Here is a 23046-nt window from a genome sequence, read left to right on the forward strand (position 1 = left end):
ACGTTAAAACTAGTTATACTTTTTTTTCTCCTATAAACAATATTTTACTAATAAAAAGAAAATATTTTATTCTTTTAAACATAATGTACTGCCTATGGAGAAATTAGATTACAAATTTTTCTGTACGCATTGGATAGCTATAAAAATATATACTGGCTTGGCAAATTATTTAATTCAAAAACTCTGAATAATTATTTTGCCCATTAAAGTACTAGCTCTCTCGGGGCCTTAGTAAGGAGTTGTGACCCAAAGGCAAGTGGCTTGAAATTGCCAGCTACTCTGTAGGAGAAAGATGGGCAGTCTCTTCCCATGCAGTGATGGTCTCTGAAAACCTGGTGGTTTAGCTTTGAGTGGGTTCCAACTCGACAGGAATAAACAACATTCAGTGACCATATAAGAGCCTTGCATGGTTACACTGGGTATTTACACTCACACTAAGGTATCGGAAGACTAAGCTAGCTTTAGTCAAAAGTATGTATTTAGCCCTACCCTAGCAATACATCGGTATTGCACTATTCATAAGATGGAATAAGTAATTCATAGATTTGAATGAGGAAAACCACAGTAGAAAAATAGGCTAATGTATATTTTCCTGCATTTATGTAAGCCTACTAAATCCTGGAAGAACTCTTAATGGCAAACGACATAATTCTCTAGACACTGCCTTATGTAACCGTCATGTCTGGAGGTTTCCTAATTGACTGATAATCATTAATAGATTATTTTCTTTATATGAATAATTTAAACTGGCACTCGAGTCATGTTATGTGTAATGAGTTGCACTGTTAATGAAACGTTTAGGTGTTCAAATCCACTCACTGCTTCGACGGTGGGCAGTGTTCTCATTGAGAATCACAGCCGTGGAAACCCAGTGAAAATTCTGATTCATCATGGATTCCATGGTGGCGAGTTTGGGTTTTCATTTAATGTTTAATGATTTAAAGCCATTAGGAAGATGGACACATTTATTGTCTCAGTAGATACCAGTGACTGTTAGTTAATTATATGCTAGCATCAGAATCACTTGTGGAAATGTTCTCAAAGTATAATTACCCCTAGGTATTTGGTTTCATTGACCTGATAATATCCTTGCATATAAAGTTTGATAAATCTTTCTAGATGATATGGATGGCCCTGGTGCATCAGTCAACCTCCAAACCCATTGCCATTTATTCCATTCCAGGTTAGTGGCCCTGTGGGGCAGAAGAGAACTACCCCATAGGCTTTCCAAGGCTGTGATCATTACAGAAGAGAAGTAGAGAGCCATGCCACAAGTTTCTTTTAACCATCTACTTTTTACTTAACACAGAATAAAAATTATAGGTGCAGTCATCCTCACAATCTCCAGTGTGCTCCAACCCATTGTCACATTTGCTGTGTCAGTTCATCTTGTTGAGGGTTTTCCCTCATCAGCAACCAATCGTACAGATGATACAACCTTGCTTGTAGGAAGTGAAAGACAACTTGACGCAGTCACTGAAGAAAATTTAGAAAACTCATGTTTAGAGTCAACCAGACCTCAGGGAGGGCCTTTGTATTAAAAAATTAGTTATTATATTTTGGAGGAACATTAATCTCAGTGGTCCAGCACTCTTCTGTCAATATGCTGTGCTGAGATAACCTGGGGCTGCTGTGATGCTGAACCTTGTGCCACTGGGGTGTCAAATGCCATAACAGTTACCCGTGGTGGACTGTGTTTGGTGGAGTGCCTAGTTTAAGACAGGTTTGGAAGCAGGAATGGCATCCACTTCCTAAACCACATGTCTATGGAAACTCTATGAACTTGGAGAAATGATGGTAGTTGTAGAAAGGCTTAAGGTCTTTTGTTCATAGGGTCACTAAGAGTCATGCTTGGCTCAATGGTAATCAACAACAACAACAACAACATTTTAAGCAGCAAGTTAATTTGAACACATATATTTATTTTTCAGTGAGTTTTGAAAAACAAACTGAATACCTTTTTATGGCATTTACATGTGCATTAAAAGGACTACACATTTTAAAAAACACAAAGCACTTAAAATGTTGGATCCATGCTGTGCTGTGTATAAGCAATTAAAAAATTCTTTACACCATTTAAATGCTTTCTTCTAAGTTTCAAGGTTATTTCAGTATGTGGAAGGGACAGGATGCTATGGTTCAATCCAGAAAATAGGATCGTTAGAGAAGAGTTTTAAGGATTTTAAGATGAGGTGATATCTCAGCACTCAAGCAAAATTGTGTAATGTAGGCATTTTTCCCCAAGAGTCAAAACTCATTTCTTTCCTGGAGAAATGTGAAAGGCTGGATTTCACTTAACTTCATGGTCAATTTAAAATAATAAAATGCCTTTCAGAGCCTGATGGACTGGTACAGAATCAGTTTGTGGCTTCAGTTCAGCTGCGTAATGTAATTGGGGGGAAAACTGACAATGGAATCTTATTTCCAATGGTCAGATCCTAGCTTAGAGTCTTGACCATTTGCTGATGTTATGTCCTGAAGTCATATTGGGATCATATTAACTTGCAGAGGAAAAAAAAATTAAAAGATATTACTCAAATGACAGAAGACACTGACATTCTTAGATTTATTATAAACCCGTTTTGATTGGTGCTTAGACAATTACTTACTTGAAGCACATCATACATATTGCTTGAGGACATCATAAAAACATGGAGCATGCTTTACTACCCTGTGGGCCATTTTCTTGTAGAAACTGGGGCAAAATAAAATTGTGCAGCATTTCCAAGTCTTTGAATGCTGTGAAAGATCACTTCATGATTAAATCAGCTTCTAGTGAAATAAAATGAGGATGTAGTGTAATTAAAAAATTGTAATTTCCTGAAAACAACATCCTATCAAAAGTATCATTATCAAAGTTAATAGGATATGTGACAATTTTTTAATTAGAAGAATGCTTTCTTTTTAAGTCGAGTGCATATCACTGCTCTTTATGATCTCATGTATGTTATTGAAGACTCATTACTCTTCCCATTTAAGATAAGATCAGAGTTAACTTTTTCTCATTTCTAATAGATCAGCATACCAAAGGCTGAATGAAATCCTAGGATGGTTCTTATTCTTTGTGTTACGTTTTCTTTTATTAGCTATATAAATGCAAACAAACAAAAGCAACCAACCTTTAGAATATTCAATTGTTTTCCTTCCCTTTAAATCAATCAGTTATATTTCAGTTTTGTTGTAGAAGGTGACATGGAAAGATAAGTATGTTATCCAGAGAACTCTTGAAGTAAATTGCTGGACTGTGAAGTCCTTATTTATCTTTGCTTTGTAATACATGGTGATTAGCATGATATGGAACCCATAGCAAGAATGCAGATGTTGAATGAGAAGTGGATAAGTTGTTCTTTGAATAGACACAGCTTTCTGCAAGGTCACTTATTTATTTATTTCTTTTTACTCCGGAAAAGAACTTCATTGTTAAAAAAAATTAATTAACATATTAATGATATGGAGGAATATCCTAGATTTACTCACTTGTGTCCTAGTTTTACGTCCTGTAACTCTCCAAAGCACAGACTGCAAAGCTGAACTATGGGACAGTGGATACATAGAGACAGTGAGTTTATTCCTCAGAGCATTGAGCTTCCGATAAAAAACCAAAACAAAAAACAAAACAAAACAACCCGCACAACCTCATTGCCCTTCAGGCAGAAATTACTCAGAGTTGACCCTCCATTGAGTTTTCAGAGGCTATAAATTACATAGAAAGTGATTGTCCATAACTTTCTCAAGAAGCAGCTAGTGGATTAACACTCTGTGCCTTTGGGTTGGCAGCACAACTCTTTACCCATTAGGCCACCAGAGCTCCCTGAGCTGCTGTTAAAGATGTTGGAAAAATTTGGAAATGTAGAGTGGTAACAGTTGTACAGATGAGAAACACAATCCATAAAGTCCTGAATGTGAAGAATTCTGAAATGAAAGTTAAGTAATATAAAAAAGTTTAAAGAATCCATGGCACCACATTTGAATGTGAAAGTCTTCTCATAGCTAGATCCTAGGGGGAAATGGCTTGACCTGTCTTGTGAGATGTTCATGGCAAGTTTAGCTTTAAAACAATTTTGTGATGATCTTTGTATGAATTGGGGTGATTTACCAGCTTATAGTCATTATCCTCTTCTTCCAGGTTTGGTGTTTGGGCAATGAGACACGGTATCATATAAACAAGTCAGTGGATGGCTCCACCTTTTCTGTGGTCATTCCATCTCTGGTTCCAGGGATCCGATACAGTGTGGAAGTGGCAGCCAGCACAGGCGCTGGGCCCGGGGTGAAGAGCGAGCCGCAGTTCATCCAGTTAGGTGAGACCCTGTGAATATTCTGCTTGATGGGCTTCCTCTGTGTCATTGGCTTTCTTTTCCTTTTTTTTTGATAACCCAGTCACTGTTTCCAGTTGAAAAGAATAGAGAATGTAGCCTGAGAGCTATAGCTATATCTTAACAACAAGAAATCAGAACTGAACAACTTTTAATGCATAGATTATAGATATTATTCCATACTGAAGGCTTTTGTTTTTCACTACCAGCCTAGTCTTAGTCCTATTGAGTTGTTATTTCTAAGGAATTTATGCAACAAATGCTATTTCATGAACATCAAAGATTCATCACTAAAAGAAAGAGGTAACCTTCACTCTGATAGAACTTACAGTTTGAAATTTACAATTTGATTTAGTGTCTATTTAAAATGGTAGTTTCTGTTTTTCTTTTTTAAAAAAATGTAGATGACACTATAAGAGAACATTGAAATATGGTGCATACTGATTGGAAAAGGGAGAATCATTTATGTTTCAAAATTGATTAGATTAATTTAAAAAAATGAACGTAAAAACAAAATGGAATGTGATTATTTGTAAAACGTAAGTCTAACAGTAGCAATAAATAATAACAAAATGCGGTTTTAACTGACACTTAAGATAGAAGATTATAAATTAAGAAAGAATATGTAAAATATTGTGAAACTTCTGAAAGGTGCTGAGAATTTTATCACATATAGTTAGTATCTGTGTCTTCCAGGTCAGAAGCTAAGCATTTTGAATGGAGTAACATATGTTGGGTGGCTAACTGGAAGGTAGACAGTTCAAACCCACCAAGCACTCCCGGGAGGAAATTTGGACAAGCCCCTGTTAGGATTTACAGCCTCAGCCTCAGAAATGCAATGGAGAGTCACCATAAATAAAAAAAAGAGTGGGTTTGGTTTGGAATAAACTAGGAAAAAAATTGGATGTACGAATCCTTATATGTCACAATAAGGACACAGAAGTTTTTCAATATGTTCATAATCTACATGACACATTCTAGATATCATTTTGAAACAAAATGAAGAAATATTTGGCCTTGGCTGAATTGAATTTTTATCCATGAAGAACATTGCATTCCTTTGGGAAATGTATTGGAGTTCTATTGTTGCTACTGTTTTGTTTTTTCTAAAAGATACAATTGTCAAATAATCAGCTAGGGAATAACTGCTTTACCCTTAACTGTGTTCTGAGACGTCCACTCAGACCTTCAGTGAAGAGCCGTGGGCCAGCATTTGAGTTTTGGATTATGTTTTGTGTTTATCACCCTTTAAAAAAAAATTTAAAAAGGATATGTGTAATTCCTAAGCAAAAAAAAATAGCTCCATGGTTCTGGTTCCAAATGTTTGAAAAAATTTGGACAATAGACAAAACTGAGGAGAATAAATTGTCTGATGAATCTGTATTGAGAAAATAGTTAATAAACACATGTTCCTTTGGGAAAATTTCAGTATTCCTTTATTAAAATTGAAATTTTATGTTACATTGTGATAACCCTATATACTGTTCATGTTGCTGACCTATTTTGATAACATAATTTTTAGACCTTATTTTTGGAAGATTGATTGGATAAAACGCTCTATAATTTTATTTACTTAAGATTAAAAACACAGGATTTGAGGGTCAGAGAGATTTTCTTTAAATTATAAATGTGCTCCAGTTTTCCATATCTTAATTTAGCCTCAGCTGCACTGAGACAAAGACAGAGAAATAGAGTGGCTGTTTTAATTCATTAGTCACACCACACTGTATTCTGGTAAACCCATCTGGTGGGTTGCATGGAACCTCTCTTTGCTGTCTCCATAAAATCTGAAGCCTCTCGACTTAACCTTGCACAAATAGCCATGAAATCTATAAACCTAGCAGATACAAAGGGTGTATTAGAGAAAAAAGAATAGATCTGCTTGGTGAACCTTCAGAGGACAAAGTGTTCGTAGGATAACCAGAGATAAAAGGGGCTTTAACATGACATAAAACTTTCAGTCAACAAACACTTGAAGGCAGGTGACTTCCTGTAAAAGTAGGGTTTTTCAGCCTTCACCCTTCATAGAATGAAACTCCCCTCCCCCCAAGGGGAAAAAATTGCATGCACACACACAACCCCCTATGAAAAGCAATTTAACTATTTTAAATTAAGAAGCTTACTGATTTCTTTAGACAGATTTAGCCATTGAATGCTTATTTTTCGTGTCAGTTGTTTTTATCAGGTTTTAAGATCAGGTTTTAAGGAAAGGTGGTAGTATAATGGTTAAGCACTCAATTGCTACCCGAAAGGCAGGGATGGTGGTGGTTCCAGTTCACCAAGTTCAGCTGTCTCTCCACAAAATCCAAATGTGGTTGTCTGTATCTCTAAAGATGACAGACTTGGAAAGCCTGGCGAGAGGATTGGTGCGTGAGGAAGGGTATCTATTCTGTCATTGTAGAGTGACTGTGAGTTAGAATCAACCTGATTGCATTAGGTGGGCTTGTTTTCTTAGTATAGAGTTTTATTCCCTTTTAAACATGTTGCTAATGTGTAATACATTATCCAATTTTCTGGGGGGAAAATGTTAGTTTTGGACTGGAACAAATGTGTTTATGTGAACAGTATTTTTTAGAGTCAAATGATACAACTGTAAGATTGCACCAATCTTAATGAAACAGACAACACCTTCTTGCTGCACCAGATGTTGTGGGGAAAGAACATTGAAGCTGCAGGCAGCAGTGGGACTCCTGCCATGGGGCACTGGCAAAGCTGGCAGTGCTCGGTGCCAGCAAAGTCGGATGCTGCTTTGATGGTACGGCAACAGCCTCCAGTTTTCTGCAAATATTTTACACATGCTCAGTGTGACCTGATGTCATGGTGGGCTTGGCAAACGAGTAGGTTTCACACATACATGTAAAATAAATAAATTGTAGTGGCCACATATTAATTCTTTTCATTCTTGAATTGAGACAGCTAATAAAAAGCAGAACGTTGTGACTGCCTAAATAACACTTGATAACTCTTTTACATATTTAATATTCCTTTCTTATACCTGTTGTTGGCTATGTCTATTATTTTAAAAGAAAGATTACCCATGTTCTCCCAACACTAATATTATCTTAAACTTTCATTCTGTTGAATGACCTTGAATTTTCTAGACTCTTCTGAGCACAGGTTCAAATAATGTGTTTCTAAGACAATCACACTATGATCTTTAAGAGGGAGACAGACACACAAATATGTACATTTATTTTCAATATCTAACTTATAAAATAAATTGTCTATTTCTTCCATGGTGCCACCCTTTGAGCTCAAGCTGCCAACTTTTCAATTAGAAGTAGAATGATGGGGAGCTCTGGTGGCCTAGTGGCAAGGAGCTGCAACTACAATCCCACAGGCACACGGTTCGAATCCACCAGATGCTCTGCTGGGAAAAGGAGGAACAATCTCCTCCTGTACCAGTCAGATCTGATTTGACAGTATACTCACACAAAAATAAAATTAAAAAAAATTTAAAAAAAGAAGTAGAATGCATTAACCATTTGCCTTACCCAGAATCTTAAAACTTCTTAACCCAACTCATTGCCAACTAATCAATTCGGACAAATAATTACCCTGTCAGATGGCAAAACTGCTCCATACAGTTTCTAAGGAAGCATACTGTGTCATCTTTGTCAGGCAGAGTGGATGGTGGGTTAAAAAAACAACAACAAACAACCTTTCCATTTTCAGCTGAGCACTGAACTACCGCACTACTAGGGCTTCTAAAATATTTAAATCCACTGCTATCAAGTAGCTCTTGATTCATAATGACTCTATTTTTCTGAAGCTATAAATAGAGGTGCTAAGGACCTCAGAGCTTCTTAAATACTTACTGAGCAATAGTTCATTGCCACTGAATCAGTTCTGACTCAGCTCGAGCCTCCATCACCTGTCTTTCAACCCTGGACTTGCTGGTTGATTCCAGGTGCATTCAGTTATGCAGATGACACAACTTTGCTTGCTGAAAGTGAGAACTTGAAACACTTGCTGCAGAAGATCAAAGACTACAGCCTTCAATATGGATTATATCTAAGCATCAAGAAAACAATAATCCTTACCAGTGGACCACAAGACAACATCATGTCTGATGGAGAAAAGATTGATGTCAACAATTTCATCTTACGTGGATCCACAGTCAATATTATTGGTACCAGGTGTCAAGAATTTAAAGTCATTAATGTTACATTGGGTAAATTAGGTTGTCAAGGACTGCTCCAAAATGCTTAGGAGCAATGATGTCAATTTAAAGACTAAGGTGCACTTGATTCAAGCCTTGGTCTTTTCAGTTACTCGCTATTTACCTGAAAATTGGACAGTGAATAAATATGACAGAATGATCAATTAATGCCTTTAATTGGTGTTAGACAATAGTACTGACTATCCCATGGACTTCCCAAAGAGCATCCAAGTATTTCTTAGAAAAGGTACAACCAGGTTGCTCCTTAGAGGCAAAAATTTTGAAACTTTGTCTCCTATACTTCTGATGTGCTGTTAGGAGGGGCCAGTCCTTGGAAAAAGATGTCATGCTGGGAAAGGTGGACGATCAGAGAAAGACCCTCAACAAGATGGATTCATAGAGTGACTGTGACAGTGGGCTCAAATATATCAGAGATGATGATGATTGCCCAGGATAGGGCAGAGTCAGATCTTTTGTTTATAGGGAATATTATGAGGCATAGTCAACTATACAACACCGAACAAGAGAAACTCCCACCTTCATTTAGCAGTCTCGTGGGTTATATGCTAGTCTACCAAGGCTTCCTAAGTACTTTTTAGATACTCCTTATTTATTTTTCTACATGCAATAAAAGTAGTTCATTTTCTAGTGTTAATCTTGTCTCTATACTGTGAAACAGAAGGGGTGGCCTGTAGAGTTTTTTGGAGTAAAAGCAAAAGTCATGTGTCATTGCTCTTGCTTTTAAGAATAAACTTACAAAATCACTGCCATGTTTATTTTTAATTAACACTAAGAATGTGCTTATAATTTTCTGTCAATCTCTTGCTATTTTAATTAATGATGGTGGGTGTTGAAGAGTGAAAAACAGAAATTAATGTCTAGGAGTTGACAAAATAATGACAATAGCTTTGATTTGCTCTTCAGACTCTCATGGGAACCCAGTGTCACCTGAGGACCAGGTCAGCCTCGCCCAGCAGATCTCGGATGTTGTGAAGCAGCCGGCGTTCATCGCTGGCATCGGGGCAGCCTGCTGGATCATCCTCATGGTCTTCAGCATCTGGCTTTACCGGCACCGCAAGAAGAGGAATGGGCTCACCAGCACATATGCGGGCATCCGCAAAGGTACTGTTGGCTGTCTTTCAATACACTTACCTAACTCTCGACTTTAATGTGTGTCTCTAAGTTACTCACGTCCTTCATCAAGTTATTTAAGCAATTCCTGATGTATTCATATTTTGTAGTTATATCTACCAGATATTTATTACACTTGAGGAGCAGTAATACAGATAGGGCTTATTGGTTAGAGACCCAGGTATTTTAAAATCTACTTCAATAATATTTGTGTGTGTGTATAAATATACAGGAGAAGGACAAGCAATCTACTGTATTTTAAAATCTGTCCCAATAATATTTTTAATAATATTAATAAAATTTGTTAATAATATTAATAAAAATGTTTACAAATATGAATAGTAGCTACATAAAAATGCACATCTCTATGTACTCGGTGTGTGTGTGTGTGTGTGCATATGTGTATGATATATTGTGGACTATGGTGGCTTGGTGGTAATGAATTGCACTGCCAATCTAAGGGCACAGAGTTCGAATCCGCTAGCTGTTCCTCAGGAGAAAGACGGGCTCCTGTCATATAGTTTATTGCCTCTGAAAATCCCATGGAGGGTCAGTTAGGAGTCTGTTCTGACTCAATGGCATGTAACAATAATGTGTGTATACATACACATGCGTAGATACATGTATGTATTCGTAGAGATACACACATGCATGTATATGTGCACATGTGTATGCATATTTTAACTATGTAGTTTTAAGCTTAACTATTATACAGTTTCTCTGTTCACTGTAGAAAATATGTTCCGAAAGAGATTTTTTTAAAAATCCCCTTGCCACAAGGATTATAAATACATTGTTTAAACAGCCTTTCACTGTTTTAAAGGGTCTGTTGTTGCCCTTTGTGAAGGCACAAGGAGAAAAAGGTTTCAAGGAGAAAATGCTGTCATCTGATTTATTTACAAAATAGTTCTTTCTTAGCAAGTACAGACTGTGTGTCTGAGTGGCGTGCAGAGAGAGGCGGTTTAGTATGCATGCACTGTTCCACCAAATGCTGCAGACTTGAATATGTGTCAGGTTCTCATTAGTGATGGTGACTCCGTTACAAATGTGTTTGCAGTTTTAGAAGACAAGAGTTTGCCTGGGTATGATTGTCTACAAGTTTAAGAATGACCCAAATGGCCAAGATGAACCACAGACACCTTTTTCACCTTTTCATAGTCTGTGGATTGATCATTTGCAATTTTTGCCCTCTCAGGATATTGTTAGTACTAAAAAAAGAAAAAGAAAAAATAATCTGAGGGGTTTTCGTCCAAATTTTCCAACCCTGCTTAACCCAGGTCTGGGCATTAGCTAGAATGTCAAGAATTCCTTACCTTCAGAAGAAGTTTTCAGTTTATGCCTGTTAACATAGCAAAGTTATTTATAGAACCTCCCACCATTGTTCTGGTTTTGATACTAAATTACAGTCACCCCAGTCATAGGACCTGCATGTAAGTTAGTAAGACATCTTCCTGGGCAGCAAACGAAATGAAAAAAGGATTACCAATAATGATGTCCCACAGCCCTTTCTGATTGTTAGCATTTTTCTAGGTGGGCATATCCTGTGAGTCTGGGCTAGGTCCTTTCTCCAGAATGTTATGGCCACATTAAAATGTTGATTAGTAGCTAAAGCTTTCTTCAGTAACTAGTTATGTTGGGTGTGACTACATGTTTCTAAAACCAGACCTGGGGGGTGGGAGGAAAGGAATAGTAAAAAATGGATACACTGCCTGTCCCAAGGGATTTGGGCAAGAAAAAAGTCAACACAGATTTATCACCAATTCTTCTGTCAGAATAAATCACAGTGCCTCCTACCTTTGGCTCAGCCTCCCTGTTTTCAGGTGCAAGTATTATCATCCTGAAATAACACTTTAGAAAAAGATGTTTGCCCTGGCTAGAGATGAGGTAAATTGTCAGTGTCCCCACTTGAGGAATGGAAAACAAGAGCTGGCACTCACTGCAAAGATAGCTGCAAAAATAGCTGGGACTCAGGGTATACACAAAGTAGAACAATACCAGGCACACAGGTTACTAAGGAAGGCCTTTGATTCGAAAAACCACACAATGCGGATGGTGTTTGTGGGTACCTCTGTGTGGAGGAGTGGAGAAAGAGTGGGGTAGAGGGGAGAGATTAGTCTTTAAATTTTAAGTATATATGTATGTATGTATATTGTTGATTGCCTTCAAGTAGAGCATGACTCATAGTGACCCTATGAATAAAAGGCCTGAAGCCCCTCTACAACTATCGACCTTTATCAAAGTTCATAGAGTTTCCATTTAGGAAGTGGATGCCACTCCTGCTTCCAAAAGTGTGTGTGTGTGTGTGTGTGTGTGTGTGTGTGTGTGTATAATCTGATTTAAATGAGGGAAAGTGATCAGTTCACATGTAGATGTGTAGTCTCTTGAAGTCTTAACCCTAGGCTGCCATCATCAATTCCATTTTTGTTAGTAGCCGGTCAGTGGAATCCTGTATTGCTTAATGGATGAAGTATAATAGTTGTGTGTCTGTAACAATTATCATGCTCCACCTTGCCTTGAATTGTTAAATTGTGACACAGTCCCCTGCTTCCTTTCTGAATTGTTCCTTTTCCTTTACTAATATACTTTCAGCATGCTGGCATATGCCTATGTGCTCTTTCTGCAAAACCTATTACACTAATATCATTGTCCTTGTTAAGCAGAACTCATAGAACATAATTACAAATGTAATTGGATGAACATTTGATTCTGCTTCCCTCACTTTGCCTTGTCGACACTTTTTCATAATTCTGTTTCTACGCATTTAAAAAAGTGTATTTTGAGATCTTAAAATAAATCTTCTATGCCAAAATCAGTGCCACAGTTTTAAGGAAAGGATTAGAAAAAAAGGAAATTAAATAGTTTCATGAAATCAATCTAAGAGTCTACTGAGCTATAAAGCGTAAGGCCAGATTATCACATGGGGCATATTTTTTAGTTTCCCCTTAGATTTTACTTAACATCTAGTTATAATTAACATCTACGGGAACTGCATGCCCACCCCCATCCAATCCCATATCCCACTGATGATGTTATTGGAAATTTGGCAAATTAAGTTGCTTTTGTGTACTAGCTATGACAATTTCATTTAGCCTGACCTCTTTCCCTCTCTCCTTCGAACCCTCACACTGGCATTAGCAGGTGGGTAAAAGAGTAATGACAAAGACCTTCATACTTCCCTGTGTCCTTGTGACTGCAAATTAATGTTCAGACACTCCATTCTTACCTGAATAGCTAGCTGTAGTTTTAAATGTACCCTTTTACTTATTTCTTTCCATAAAGACTTGTTACTGTGGCTCTGCTTTTCTGAATGGAGCAAAATTACATGGACTCTGTAAAAAGACCCAACTGAAAGAAAACAATAGATTCTTCTCTGAGCTACAAATGGAGGCTGAGGTCTAAATTGGGTACACAGCATTGAGATTTTTGGTTTTGCTCCTTCTGATGTGCTCAGAGAGAAAAAGTGGGCTGGGAGGAAGTGTCAGTGACCCCGCATGCTGACACTTTGTCTTTGCAAACCCCAAATCATAACATTAATTTCTAGCAGATGCTTAGATGTGAACAGGAATTGGTATTTTTTGGCAGCTTTTTGATACACAGTAATTCATCTGTGTCCTAATTTATTTACATTAAGGACTCCCCTTCCCCCCCTTGCTAAAGACAGCTGTAATGGTAAAGGGTGGTTGCTGGATTTCCCTTGCTTTCTTCACTGAATGTAAGCTTTTCTACAGGATTGTGAAGACCTGGGCAAAGGACCCAGTCTCCTCTCTCTCTGAGATGACATGAAAATGTCTCAACTGTCACTCCAATACCCAGGCGTGAGAGAGAATGGGAAGAGATGGGCAGGGGAGGCTGCTACTTTTGAGGTCTCCAGCACAGTTTCAAGCACTATTGATTAGAGTAAGATTTATAACTGCAAGGAGTGAAGGTTTTTACAAGGGGTGTGACTGTTCTATTGTTTATCTTCTAGAGTGGCATTTAAAAAGAAAATGTTTAGTCTACTCCTGGAAAGCTTGTAAATGTAAACTGTAACAGAGAAATGGAAGTTTACAACTCCTCTGGTTCCCCTCTCCACCCCTGTCCATTCACAGATTTTTATACTGATAAAAGCATATCGCTGTACTGTTGATAAGATGAGGCATCAGGCCTTTTTGGCAGTGAAACCCTTCCATTTTTATGGCTCTCTTTGCTCCTGTTCTCGCCCTGTCTCTGCTATCTTCTCTCTCCCTCTCTCCCTCCCTTCTGTCTCCCTTCATTCCTTCCACCCTCTCTTTCTTCCCTCCCTCTCTGTCTCTCTCTTTAATGACAGATGCTATAAGCGCACCTATTAGTCCACTTTAATAAGCATTTACTTTCAGATATCTAGATAAGATTCAAGCAAAACCCAGATAATACTTGTTTAAGAACCCATCACCCTGTGTTTGGAAATGATTAATAGTGGAGGATTCTTGTTTGTACTGAAGCCATGAGCAAGAGCAATGTTACTAAGTGCGGGGTCATTCACGGGCTACACAGCACTGTCCGCCTTCCTCAGTGAATGAAAACTTCAGGCTCCTGAGAGTAGAACCTGTACAGGCACGCTTCCTTTTTAACTTCAGATTTGTTTTTTATTCATATATCAGATTGTCAGAACTACTGGCTTAGTTATTTACATTTGTTTTATGTTCAGCTGTCTGCTTGATTTATACTAATGTGATATGTTCCCTTTCTCTCTTCAGCTTAATAACTGGTTTATATTTTGTTTTGATTTTCCAGTCCCGTCTTTTACCTTCACACCAACAGGTATATATTTGCACTTACCCTCCTCCCTTCCTTTGTTAGTTTGGCATGTGTTGTATGATTGTGTTTCTGTTTTTATTTTGTTTTCTGTCATAAGTGGGGGAGAGAACTTAGAATACAATACTTCATTTATGCGTGTCAGGCATGTACTTGAAGTTGAAATGGCTGGTACTGCTTTTCATCTAGTTAATGCAACTATTTATTCACGTCTCCACATTGCATCAGAGCCTTGTTTGCATGCGTTCATTAGGTAGACACTCTTTATACCCTCGGCATGATTTAACATGCAAATTCCCTTATTGATTATTTCATTCTCAGCAGTGCATCTTTTGCCTTATCTTAAGCTTTTCAGGTTTCTAAACACAAATTTCATTACCTTGCCATTCTCTATCCCTAAAACCACAAATCGTGAAGATAACCAAAATATCCAGTACAAGTGAAAGAGAAAAAATTTTCCTTTTTTGCCAAAATTCTGATATATTGCTCTTTTCCATTTCTGTGAAAGTGGGTGTTCTTTTTTTCACTTTACCTTTAGGAAAAGAGATACCTGTAGTCTTTTCTGGTTTTAATCCAGTTATTGTCATCGTTGCAAACAGTTATCTCTCCTCAGCAGACTCCTAGTTTGGAGTTCTTCTTTCTAAGTAGCTGAACTTGGCAGCTTTTGAAAACACATTTCTTCTTAGAAAATGCATCTGTATTTACAGAACAGCTAATCTTCTTAGCCCATTGCCTAACTACGTGCAAATCTTTTGGTGATGGTTGTGGTGGTGGCTAAATGCTTAAGCCCCAAGTTTATTAAATGGAAAATGGTTTCAAACACATTAAAATATTTTTGTTTATATAATAATGTCTGATAAAAGTAGAACAAAAAGGATCTCTTCAATCCACAGTTTAAAAATGGCCTCGCTAATTAACAGTCATAACTTTGTGTGTGGAGAAAAGGAGAAGACTTTATCACTTATCTTTGTCTTACTAGTATTCATGCTTATGGGAAAATGGTATTTTATCCTTCCAGTTTAATTATTTCACTTATCTAAAAAAAATCATAGCATAATGTGATCAAATAATACATTTGTAATTTAAAATTATGGGAGCAAAAATGTATGATGATTACATTTAATAAGGGTATAGAATATTTTGGGTTTACGGTCTCAAGCTTATCGGTACAATAAGAAAATAAAAGTTATGTACATTTAAGACGATGTAATCTTTTAAAAATACTAGTTGAATTAGAAATCTTCTGATACCCTTTTCAACAATTTTAGTAAAAAAAGGGAACATATTCTATTTTATCTATATGCTTTTGAATGTTATATAGTTTGATATATAATTGTACTTATTAATTGTTCTTTTTTTTGCAACCTTTTAGTAACTTATCAGAGAGGAGGTGAAGCTGTCAGCAGTGGAGGGAGGTAATTATTTTATTTTGTATATTAGAAGAGAGTTTTCAAATATTCCTATGCGTCTTAATCATTGATGTTATTTCCTTTACTTAAGAGGCTTGGCTTAACTTAACTCTAAAGTTTTGTTGAAGTGTTTTGCAAATACTCGCCTGTATTATTGAAACACAATTGCAGCTTGTAACTCAGTTAATGACCACGAGAGGGAGCACTTCAACCAGGAAAGGCAGACTTGCTGATCCAGCAGATGATTAAAAGGAGTTAAAATAATTAAGCTTTGGCATTTATGAAGATTAAGAAATATAGCTAGTTAACAGATACTATCAAAGAAAAATATTCACTTGAAAACCTGCTGAACACAGCAACTGCTCATAAATTGTAGGCTATGTTTGTTTGCTTATTTGTGTTTTCTGCCCTCTCCTCTGCTTCTAGATGCAGTATAGATAGTTAAATCACCATTTGCAGGGAAATATGCTGAAATAAGAAATCTAGGTAGCTTGCTAACAAAGAGCTTTCTTCCTCTCTAATGAAAATGAACCACAAATCCTATCTTTATGATTTTTTAAAAAAATAATTATTATTCAGTGAGATTTAATGCATTCACAGAGAAATCACAAACTGACGTGACAGGCAGCTTAAAAGGGTCTGATAAAAGGTGTATGTATGTTTTATGAGCCAAGCATCAAGGTTTTCTATTAAAAGTGACTTTTTTCTTAATGTATAAGGAAAAAAATATCTTTCCAATAATGTCATTGTATAAAGTCAAACTCATTGAAGTTACATGCTTCTCTGTATGGTTGCGTAACGTGTTTGCTACTGGGGGAAAGAAGAATGGCTAAAATATTATTCCTGTATCCAAGGATCATGTGATTAAACAAGAAAATGACTGAATTTATTGTGTCAGAAAGTAATTAGGGGGAAAAAACCCAAACCCCAAAACTAATCACTGATCACCTTGAGTTACTCCTGTAAGGATTTGGCATCAGTTACAAAGCTTTTCTTCTACCCCAGTGCTAACTTGCTGTTCTCATACCTGTGACACAAAGCCATATACTCACTGAAAGACCTGCAAGCTCAGGAGGTCTTTGTAAGAAATAAATCCACTTGATTCCAGAATTCAAGTGGGGCATGTTTTTGCATCCAGGGGAATTCCGTATAAATCACAGCTCAAACATTTATGTAAGAGCCTAAAGCAAAACAATGCTCTCTCCTGGGCCAAGCTGGAATGCCTGATTATATAACCAATCGCCTCTTGACGTGGGTCTAGCCATGATGTACGTTTGGGCTTTCTCATTAATAAAAGCCATGGAAATATTTTTGAGCATTTTCTATATGCTTGTCATATTTAATGACACCTAAGCCCAAACCTTTAAATCTTTTTACTTCTTGCACCCACTACCAAATATTGTTGATTTTGCCTCTTCCCTCCTTCACCATGAATAATATTCTGTAATTTTAAGCACTTGCTCTCACATGCCTATTCTGTGACAAGTCCCAAGCAGCCTTACCTTCAGCTAAGAGCACCTCCTCCTGCAATTTTCCTTTGCTCACTAGAGCCAGACTGTCTTTCTGAAAGTTTATTAATCTTGTCTCTGAGCTGCCCAGAAATTCTCATTTCAGTGAAGCCCACCATGATGTAAAAGAATAAGACCAAATTTCTCAGAGTATTGGGGATAGCCCACACCTCCATGCTTCCGGGGGTCCACTTCACACCTTCAGTTTCACAATGTCATTGACCCACCCGCCATTCCCTAACACCACACTCTTTGCCATATCTCTTAACTGCATTACACGGGTATTGCATCAGCCTGGAATACCCCACTGCCTTGTAGCCCCATATGAGCTTACTGAATTTTACCTGCTGTATCCTCTTTCTCCTCTTTGTACTATATAAATAACACAAATAAGCACCCAGCATAAGGTGATAGAACCATCAGCATTTGGAAAACTATGACTCTTGACTGACTCTGTCACTAAGAATATAGCCACACTTAACTCTCTAAGGGTAGAAGGTAGAGTCAAATAATTGCCACAAAATCCTTGTGGCCTTCGAAGCTTAATTTAATTACTGGCTGGTCCTTTACAGAGAAAATTAGCCAATCCTTAGTTTATATTGTTTCTCACAATATACTGAGGTCTGGAAGTACATTGACTAAATATTGACCATTTCAAGTTTGTGTTCAGTGTCATCAAGTGGACTAGACCTCACAGCAACCCTGTGAACAACAGATCTGAACGTTGCAGTCTCAGGCTTTTCATATGAGCCCTGAGACACCCTTTGTTGCAGTCCCTTGTTATAGTCACAGTGTTGGTTATTGTTGAGGATCTTCCTGTCTTTCTCTGACCTCTTCTAGCACAGTGTATTTTTCTAACCAAGGATCACTAATAAACACCACAGGAAGGAAGGAATGAGAAAGTGTTAATGAAGAAAGATTGTCAGAGACCCAACTTCAGTCCTTGATTTAGAAAAAAAATTTATGTGTGTGTTTATGTGTATAAAACAAAACTGTTCTTTTAATAAAAGAGAAATAAAGATAGAGGTCTCTCCTAGTTCTCAAACTTACACATTTAGCTTTTATCAGGAAAAGGAAAATGAGATTTTGGTAGGGAAAAAGAGACATCCCCTCTAATCTTGAAAAGGACAAAGACTGTCACGTCATTCAGAAGAGGCTCAAGATGATATTAAATTAGTAGCTGTTCTTGTTCATTTGTTTTTCTAATCTCAAGCATCCTAGTTTCTTTTTCAAACAACCACCCCCCAAAAAAGTACTTAAAAACTACACCACAAAAAAGTAGACATGGAGAAAGGGGCTGGGAAAGTCTGGCTAACCAGATGAGGAATGTGAGATTACATTTCCTGTCAGTGAGAGGTGAGAAAGAAACAGAATGCAATCTTTGTTTCTCTTTAAAATGGCAACCCATATATCTGTCCTTCATGTCCTCCTGGGCTTCAAAGCTCTTTCAGCACCTTTAGGCAAACCTGACTGCCAGCTGCACTGACCATCTCCTGCAGCAAAGGGAACCTGTAGTATTTTATTTTGTGGTTAAGCAGTTCAGATTTTTTTTTTTTAACTGGAGAAAGTGATGGAATTTCTGATGCAGGAAGAGGAACTGAAGGTACTCAGCACATCATTATTAAAGTGTATTTGCCCTCTTCTCCATGATGTTCATATATTCCTTTAATAACATGACAAAGTTCTTGATTGTAGGCTCTGATGTTTCTTCTTCCTCGGTTAATATTCTATTTTTAAAGGACAGGGGAGGAGCTAAGCCAGATTTGGAAAATATAATAGCGAAATTATTACTATTGTTGTTGTTGATTGCCTTCGAGTCTAGCACAACTCATAGCGACCCTATGAACAAAAGGCCTGAAGCCCCTCTACAAGTATTGATATTTATTAGATTCATAGTGTCTGGAAGCATGTTATTTAGGAAGTGGATGCCACTCCTGCTTCCAAACTGTCATAGTATGTTATTTTTCATGTCTAATATTAGAATTTAATTTCCATATAATGCAAGAATGCAATATATACATTATTTGTAATATATATATATATATATGCATACACATTAATAATGATGACAAAAACACTAAAGCAAAAATGAGAAGTAATCGAAGTATCTATTAATATTAGTAAGAAAAACCCCAAAACTCACTGCTGCTGAGTGAATCCAATTCATATTAATCTTTCATCAGGCTTTCCTTGGCTAAAACTTTTACCAAAGGTGATTGTCCAATTTCCTTCCAAAAGCAGCTGATGCATTCAAGAGTTCAAACTCCTAATTTTTGGTTTAAAGTGCAAGATAATGTGCCATGTTTTAAATATTTCTTAAAATATCATATGATGATGTATTCATTTGCTCACCAATTGCTCTCGAGTCAGAAGTGACTCATATTTGTAAATCGCATGAGAGGAGGTTGTCCATCTTTCTCTCATAGAGCCACTGATGGTTTCCGACTACCAGAGAATCACCAGAGAGGCTCAGTCTTTGGGTTAGCAGTGCAGCCCCTTAGAAACTATGCACTCAGCATGCCTTGTGATGATGTACTTGATGATAATGTTTTAGTATGCAAATCACCATAACCAGGGAGCTCTGGTGGCTTAGTGGTAAGGAATTGCATGGCCAAACCAAAGGTATGTGGTTTGAATCCACCAGCTGCTCTGCAGGAGAAAGATGGACAATCTCTTCTCAGGCAGTTTACAGCTATGAATCAGTTCTGAGTAGACAGCAGTGAGCAAGTGAATTAATCATCATATGTCAGCCTTCTGAGTCTGTAAATCTTAAAGAGAGGAGATTGCCTAACTTTGGCCCTCGAGTCAAAGGTGAATGGATTCAATCCACTGACATTTACTGGTTAAAATCCAACCTCTCATGCACAGTAGCGCATTGGAAATGTTAGTTTCGAAAGATCTTAAAGCTTTGTCACAGCAACTGTTTATGACCCTGGTGTCCTTAAAGACCAATGAAACCTGTACCTACCATCTTTGGGTTAATGTTGGGTCAGTCATCACGGGTTCACTTTAATACCTTGAGTAATTAACGTTCCAAATCCGAGACTGAACAGAGTGCTGAGTTGTGAATTGTTAATCTTTCTTCCTGTTGGAAATCACTTATATATGTGAAAAGTTGTTTCAGCCTATGATGACATCATAACATTCAATTTAAAAATTTTTATCAGAGACATAAAAGTAGAGGAGAAAAAAGTCTCTTCCTTTGGAAGCATGTAAATGTGACTAGAAAATGTTCACATGACCTGTTTGTTCTCTTAACATCCATACCATCTTCACAGTGTCAAAATTGGAAACTTTTACTTCTCTTAAAAACTTCCATAGTGATAATATTTATTATGTAAATTCAAGAAAATAAAGTAGTAAAGGTAAAAATTACAAGACACAGAATTTCTGTTACTAACTTCTAAGTCAGCTACTCCATATCGCTATGATAGAATGAATAGTTGCCATCAAGTTGATTTTGATCTTGGGAAAGCCCACCTCACATGTGTCACGTGAGAATAGTGCCCCATAGATCACAGGACTTTTCTCCCAACATGCCTCAGAGTGATCTAGAACAGCCAACCTTAGCAGTATATTATGCTTAGCAGGCAAGCATTCATCCCACCCAGAATCTCTGTCTGTGATATAACTTGCATTTAAATGTTAACAATTTTTAACAGCTCAGCACCATTTTTCTTTGCAATTTTAATAGCTTTATTCTGAATTTCAAGGCTTCAGACATCTCGACACTTCGTTTGTTCAGAATGTTTTGAGAGTTTTAAGCTGTTTCTTCAGCACTTGGAAGTCTATGGTGGTTAAAGCATTAAGCTGTAAACCAAGAAGTTTAGCAATCTGAAAGCACAGGTTGCTCCGAGGGAGATAGATGTGTCATTCTGGTTCCATGAAGATTTACAGTCTTGAAAACACAAGAGGGTAGTTAGACTAAGTTCAACAGCAGCAGAGATGGGTTTATGTGGTAGTTTTTTGTTTTGTGTTTTAAAGTTTTTAGAATATGTTTTTAAGCCACTCTGGATTGGTTGTAGATTCTTGTGTCACATCCCTGGGTTTGAATCCCAGGTTTGCCGCTTGCATCATTTAATACTTGTAAGGGCTAAATCTTCCCATACATGTAGGACATGGTGTTTCACAAATTATAAGCACACAGTAAATATTTGTTTTGGTTACAGATACACACCTACACCCAGTTAACACAAATTCATACACACACACATATATATACACACACACATGCACACACCACACACACATAAAAATTATAAATCTATAGTCTAAATTGGTGATGAATTATTCTTCAAATATCCATTATTTGCTAATTTCCTTAGCTGATGACTGGTGTAGCAGAATAGATACCCCAGCAAGTGGAGGTAGGTCCATACTGCCTCAGCAAAGGAGAAATGTGGTAGTTGCACTTAAACAAAGAAAATGAAGCCACAGAGAGTATCTCTGCAGCGTCTGCAGTGCCAGTCTGTTTACTATGGCTCTGACAGCCCGTCATACATCATCACCCCTTTCGCTGAATTACCCAATGGGGTTAGTGCTGGACGAGGACATCAAGAACACCGTACTTGGACTCCAGTTTAAGTCTTTGGCACAGCTAGTCCAAGCTCCCATTAATAATTTTGCATTCCTCATGCACAGTGAAAGAGGATTAACATCTGTTGTGCCAAAGAAAACATGAGTGCCAGCATTTCCAATAGTGGACATCTTTGTTTTACTACATTTCAGTCAGGAGCATTCCTCTGCTTATGGAGGGATTGGTGGCATTTTACATTGTCTCCATCAAAAGAATGTTGACAAGCTTACAGGACTGTACACAGACACACTGGTGAGGCTGCGTGTAAGATGTCACTGAGCCTCTTATCACAGTTTCTAAACCATGAATGAAATGGACTCAAATGTGGTTTAATATTTCAGATCTATCATCTGAATGAAGGAGCTTATTCTTTAATGAAATTGTGAGAAGATTCGTCGTGATGAAATGCAAACCATCCTGACTAACATACACTTTTAGCCACTGAGAGATTCCTTAAAATACTTGTGTCTGTATTTTTTGATTCCCCATTTGTATTTTTAATTATGCAGGCTGAAGTTAGAGTGGAACATTACAGAATGCACCTCATTTTATATCTGATACACAGCTCTGCAAATGTAGAATATCAAGGCTTCTCCGAGAACATGACAAGAGAAGCCACTCTTGCTGCAAAATAAAGCAGTAATCGTCTGCAGAGTTCACAGAATGATTTGTGTCACTGAGATACAGCCTTTTGTGAATAGGAAATATACTTCCCTATCCATAGAACTCAAAGAGCTCTGGCCCTATAGTGTCGTTTATGTTGTATTCCAAACCAAAAGAAAGGTCAACAGTTGGAATCCACTAGCCAATCCAAAGGGGGGGAAGATAGGCAGTCTTGTCCTGTAAAAATGTATGGCCTCAGAAGCCCATTAGATAGTTGGACTACAGAGCCGTGGGATTAGGTGGGTGTAACTCAGAGGACTCCTATGAGTTGCAGTCAACTTGATGGCAGTGAGCTGGTTTTCGTTAGTACTCATGTAACTTTTGTTTTCATTGTTTGTTTGTTTGTTTGATTTAGACCAGGACTTCTCAACATCAGCGAACCTGCAGCACAGCCATGGCTGGCAGACACGTGGCCCAATACAGGCAACAATCACAATGACTGCTCCATCAACTGCTGCACGGCAGGCAACGGGAACAGCGACAGTAACCTGACAACCTATAGCCGCCCAGG

At 37.5% G+C, this 23046-nt stretch overlaps 1 protein-coding gene across 1 annotated transcript in view; it reads left to right on the forward strand.

Moving 5' to 3' along the window:
* The window catches only part of ROBO1 (roundabout, axon guidance receptor, homolog 1 (Drosophila)), a 752594-nt gene that overhangs the window by 664529 nt on the left and 65019 nt on the right, over nucleotides 1–23046 (forward strand). Inside the window, exons 17-21 of the mRNA XM_006889823.1 lie at nucleotides 4127–4298; nucleotides 9400–9597; nucleotides 14359–14385; nucleotides 15752–15794; nucleotides 22891–23045. Coding sequence (XP_006889885.1) covers nucleotides 4127–4298; nucleotides 9400–9597; nucleotides 14359–14385; nucleotides 15752–15794; nucleotides 22891–23045 — 595 coding nt within the window. The remainder of the gene's footprint in view (nucleotides 1–4126; nucleotides 4299–9399; nucleotides 9598–14358; nucleotides 14386–15751; nucleotides 15795–22890; nucleotide 23046) is intronic.

This window comes from Elephantulus edwardii, unplaced genomic scaffold, assembly GCF_000299155.1.
Source record: "Elephantulus edwardii isolate Elephantulus edwardi_28Jun2011 unplaced genomic scaffold, EleEdw1.0 scaffold00081, whole genome shotgun sequence".
In the NCBI taxonomy this organism is placed as follows: domain Eukaryota; kingdom Metazoa; phylum Chordata; class Mammalia; order Macroscelidea; family Macroscelididae; genus Elephantulus; species Elephantulus edwardii.